Genomic DNA, 5,548 nt, shown 5'->3' with positions numbered 1-5,548 from the left:
GGAGAGTATACATCCCCCAGCTCACAGGGTGGTGGGGATGACATAATTATACCATCCCTGCAGGTTTCGTTTTTTTTTTTTTTTTTTTAAATAGTGGTATTCTTTTTATAGTGACTATGATTGTCACTCTTTTTCCTCTTCTTCTTTTCATTGTTGTTATTATTATTATTGTTAAAAAAACTTCATCATCATCATTATTATCAGGGGCGGATTCAAGAATTCCGTTCCATTTTTCTTTTTATTTCTTTTGTTTTAACAAGAAATAAAGAGGGGCGCACACTCGCTGCGCCCCCCTCTGGATCCGCCATTGATTATTATTGTATTAATGTCCTCATCGTCATCTTCGTCATCGTCACCTTGTCTTTATTTCCATACTTTTGATCGGATCCCTAAATACAATTTTCTTCTGCCTCTAGTGGGACGGTGTCATTATGAAGTATTTGTCAAGAGGCGCTCATCACTACGTCACATTCTCTTGGTCTCTAGATGTGATATACAACTTTCAGCCCACAGATTTCCAAGGTTAAATACTTAGGAATTAGTGGTCACAGTGCGCAGAGATAGAAACTTCGTCGAAAAGAAAAAAAAAAAGGGGGGGGGGAACACCAACAAAAAAATGGCGTGGTTTAACAGCGCCATCTTGGGCTGTGTACTGTACATGATCGATAAGGCCCAATTCGATAAGGTCACTGGAGGTGAACCACTACGTAAGGCGCCGTTTGCGTCGGTAAAGGACCCCTCAAAATCTCTTGTTTGCAGTACAGATTGAAAACTTTGAAGTTGTCAGTCCACCTGGTCACTCTCCAGTCATAGAAAGTGACATTTGTATGTCGTAAGTACACATTACGGTTTTATATGTACCAGTGAGAACCCCTCACTGATATAAGTAACCTTAGTCTAATCATCGATCGGCTGACTTTTCTACAGTCCCATGTACTGATACTTCATGTTGGCTCGAGTGCATGTGCTGACCAATGTCCATGTCTATGATGATCCTCAATTTCACACTCTGTTCAATCAAGGAGAGGCGGTGACAAGCCACAGGGCCGGGGGGAGCTGTCCTTAGGGATTAAACTAATGGTGATAAATATTACACGTGATCAGGGGTGAACCTAGGTAAACAACTTACGATCGCGATCATCAATTAGAGTAAAATATCCCGTTTGCAGCAGTTTAAGCATTGTTAAGGGTTTTTCCAACTTGTAAACAAATCAGGCAAATTATTTTCAACCATTTCATATATCATAGACAAGATTATTCATTAACGCAATTGCTTTCATAAAAGAAATTTACCATTGACCAACGCAGTTTTCATGATTTACCAGGGCAAAACCCGGCACAATTTTCGCCGATAAGGGCGATATGCGACGTAGTATTTCTGCTTGCGGCACGATGTACAATCCCTATGCAATACGCGCGTGCTCCGCGATCTTTAGCTGAACGCCTTCACATGTCTCGCGAACATTGCGTATTACCAAAGCGCCAATTCCCATTGCGAAAGCACGTGAAAATAGCGGGCTCACATGCATTGGCCGCAAACAAGATCGCAATTCTGGAGGTGTTGTTGATGTCTTTCTCGTGTTTTTCTCATTTTTATTTCGCTGGTAACATCCACTTTCCGAAAAAAATGGCGACCCACATCGGCTCGCAAAAGTTCTATTGTATGTGAGGATATGTTTTCAAAATTCATGAACATCGAGAAAACGACAAAAAAAATCAAGTTTCTTGGACCATTGTTTCTTAACTGTTATGTTAAGAAGTACCGAAAATTTCATTTTGGATGCGATATGTTGTCATTTAGGTGAGAAAATTTCACTTTCGTCAGAGATCGTGCCCATTTTATCGGTTGGTCTATGTTGATTGCTAGTGTGTTAGTATATGTGTAGTGTGCATGTAACAGTGCAATGCAGTGTTTAGCGGTATATTACCGTGTATGTTGTACCTGCCGCGAACGGCTGCACAGCCGCTTACTGACGCAGTTACTCTATTCATGATGCCTAGGACAACCTGGGTCCATGGGATTAAATTTACGCCTATACGCCTAGGCTACGGCCATGGTATATAAGGTACGCGGCACGCAATGCACAGCGCGCAATTTATCCAGTTTGAACTTGGATTGGAAGTTCCACTGATATTTACCTTTAGGGAAGGATTCAGTGTATTTTTTGCTCATCTGTCACTTTAACAATTCTTTTGTTTAATATGGTGGCTCCAGAGTGAATATGTATGGATTTTTTTTTCTCTCTCTCTCAAATTTCATCTAGCCACTATGATAGGTAGACTAGTGCTAGACGTCTACATTGACATGTATCTCTTACTAGTACTACTAGACAACTACTAGTAGTCTTGTCAAATCAGTTGAAACTGAAGTCAAATGTGAATATCTCTACAGAATGACTGTAAAACCAGAAACAATTGCACATGAAGTTTTCCTCCAATTAGAGCCGACGGCTTTCGCGGCTAGACACTTTTGCGAATTGACGGCGTTCAATTTACCTAAGTGTAGACAAGAACGTTCACGTACATTTTAAGTTTTGCAAATCTTGGCTTCTCACGAAATTCTTCTCGTTTGGTTCTAGAAGGAACATTGAGGAGTATCTTGAAGAAGAAATTTGCAAAAATTTCATGCATGCAAAAATTCTGGTTTTACAGTAACTGTTTGTTATTTGGTCTCTGCGTGGTTAATCATATCATGTTATGTTTAAATGGACTGTATTTGTCTTAATGGGCAAGGAGGAATTGGTCATGTGACTTCCAAAGAGTCAAAATACAACAGTGGGGCTGATTACTGAAATACTGCATTATATAGGTGAATACTTATAGACCATATTTTGCACATACATGTATGCTTTGGCTAGGAGAAACGACTGTATTATAACATTTTGTGCTTTCATCCCGTTCAATGCATACAGCTGTAGGTCGGTCGTCAAGGAAACACCATGAGCAGACACCTACGCTTTGTTGCCCGAACAGTGTTCGTGAAGAATGGAGATGTAGACTCCGCCTACAGAACACTTAACAGGTTAGTTAGTATGAACTTATGGCAAACATGTACTCAAGTGGTCAAAGTTGTGTAACTCCATGCCGTGTAAAGTGCCCCATTCAGTATGCAGACACACACACAGCAGACAAAAAGGCAAGAGATACAAGTACCAACCTCTTGTGGTTCACCCAGGTGAATAATAGTAGTCAGAAAATTATATCGACCTGGCATGTGCCATTCACAAACAAAAAGCAAGTGGAACCTCATAAAAAAGAGGTTGGATGTAGCAAACCCTCTTATAGGAGGCTGATTTTGCAGGTCCTAACTTTTTATATTTCTGTGTTTTTGTAGCCTGATACTGTATAGTGAGAAACCTAATAAATTATAACAAGGTCATTGTCATGGTTTTTAGGCCCTTCCCCTGTATGCACAAGATGTCAGCCTTTGTAATATGTGAAGTGAAATAAAACACACAGAACAATGAAAGAGTCATTCAAGTCAGAAGAGAAAAAATACTACAGTGTATATGTAAGTTACATGCATGTGAATGTTTCACATGCTGTTCTAAAGTAGTGATATCAATCATAGTTGCATTATGCAAGTTGAATTAAAGCGATGATGTCATGGCCAGATGAGGCTCGCAATCACTCTCATACAGATTTTCACTTTTGAAATTGATTCTTAAAAAATGCAAACAGAAGAAAACTGACCAGAAAATGAATTAAATAAATTAAATAAACAATAAATTGATTCTTCACATTTTTCACCATCAATGTGTGGCATTGACCTGCTCTGTGTCCATCTCTCCTCATTTTCAGCGCTCTGAACAGAGATGGCATCATAGAGACCGTGCGGAGGAAGCGCTACTTTGAGAAGCCGTTCCAGGAGCGTCGGAGGAAGGAGTACGAGAACATGAAAGGCATCTACAACCAGGAGATGAGGCGTAGGATAAGCTTCATCATGAGAAAGAACAGGACGGATCCATGGCCAATGTAGACAGTGCCATAAGGCTTCCATAAATTGACATGTCTGGTTTGGCGATCACTAGAAGAAAGTGAGGTGGCGGAGTTTGATTCGGCATGAGGGAGAACGGGTTCGAATCTGTGATGAAGTGTGCTGAGCAGAGTTGGACTAAAAAGGAAGTGATTGACAGCCAGGAAATATGAAGCACAATGGGATTTAGCACAAGGAAGCATAAAAAACAGAGCGTGTACCTGAGCAAGGCCAATGAGAAGGCAGCTGTCATTGCATGGTGATCACTGATGTGATAGATAACTTTTTGAGACATCAGTTTGGTGTGTGTTGCACAGCACGACTGGGGATAATCCATGTGCTGTATTTTGACCATTACATATTGTACTAACAGATGAAAAAAGTTTGTTCACAGGAAATGTGTATGGAGAACGGCTGAAACTTTTTCACTTGATTTGTTTTGTTAAACAAATTTGTAAAAAAATTCCTCATACAAGTGTGAATGATGAAAATCGCAGACTTGCTGTCCGTGACTATTGGAAGAATGTCATTAGCTTACTGATGCCTGTCTGTCCTGTGGTGTTTACCCCTTGGTCTGGATTAGATAGAAGACTTACAAATGTACCTACATTTCAAACGAGACAATTGCAACAAAAAGGAGCTATCCAGATTTTGGATATAAAAAGATCCTTCATGCAAGGAAGAAGGTCATGAATGGATATGGTCTTATCTGTCATTTAAAGATTCAGTGATTCAGAGAGTCAAAGATTGTACAGCTGTATGACAGCTTTCAATGTTTATAACAGAAACAAAAAGAGGAAATTAATGAATTTAAAAAAAAAACCCTACACCTATATATACATGAATAGAATTCTGTACTGCTATTGCAACTGGCAAGAGTTCCAAGTTTTCAAAGAAAATGCAACCAAAATCAAGCAAAATGCTTTTAGATCGTGTCTCTTGTTTGTGGTGTAGGATTTTCACACATGCCCTATAGTGAAAGTGAAGAAAACTATAATTCTAATCATCTTGTAAATGTGGATGCTTGGAATAGAATTCTTGTCATGAGACCACCGAGTGTGTTGATGATATTAAAGGCGCATAATCCCGGTAGTGTAGAGGGCGCTGTTGATGATACTGCCGATCACCGTTAGCATTGATACGAAGATTGCCGAAGTTGAGCTGTCATCAAGAGTAAAGCGCGTAGGTGTTACTAGGTAACGTTGCCAACAGCAGGATTGTAAATAAATGTCCTATACAGTGTAGTGACCAGTGTCATACTGCATGTTTGCCTGTTTTGTTTCCCTCAGGTGAAAATGGGAATGTGTGACGTCATGGAAAAAGGAATAGAGAACAGATCACTATACACTATACTTGAGTCACAAGAAAAAAACCACCATGTTGTGTTACAGGAGGAGTTCTGTGGTCTGCTACATGTAAGCCATAATCAGGGCTTGACATTAGCTGTGGCCCGGGGCCAGTAATGATTGATGTTGGGCCACCAAATTTCCAAAAATGCCATCTTATGGTGGCCGGATAGGGCACTTAAGATTCAATGTTTTGTTAAGTTTCAGCTTATTTCTGGTCACCAAA

At 40.0% G+C, this 5,548-nt stretch overlaps 1 protein-coding gene across 1 annotated transcript; it reads left to right on the top strand.

Moving 5' to 3' along the window:
• Positions 1-2,922: 2,922 nt before the first annotated feature.
• LOC139733617 (small ribosomal subunit protein bS21m-like) lies at positions 2,923-3,979 on the top strand. Its single transcript, XM_071644430.1, has 2 exons — positions 2,923-3,022; positions 3,802-3,979. The coding sequence occupies exons 1-2, from the start codon at positions 2,940-2,942 to the stop codon at positions 3,977-3,979; spliced, it is 261 nt and encodes an 86-aa protein (XP_071500531.1). The 5' UTR covers positions 2,923-2,939.
• The last annotated feature ends 1,569 nt before the right edge of the window (positions 3,980-5,548 follow it).

The sequence above is a fragment of the Diadema antillarum genome, unplaced genomic scaffold (genome assembly GCF_040938485.1).
Source record: "Diadema antillarum isolate AM-2024a unplaced genomic scaffold, OU_Dant_1.0 scf00000025, whole genome shotgun sequence".
NCBI lineage: Eukaryota > Metazoa > Echinodermata > Echinoidea > Diadematoida > Diadematidae > Diadema > Diadema antillarum.
The sequence above is the reverse complement of the archived record's forward strand: the minus strand, read 5'-3'. Positions and strand labels throughout refer to the sequence as shown.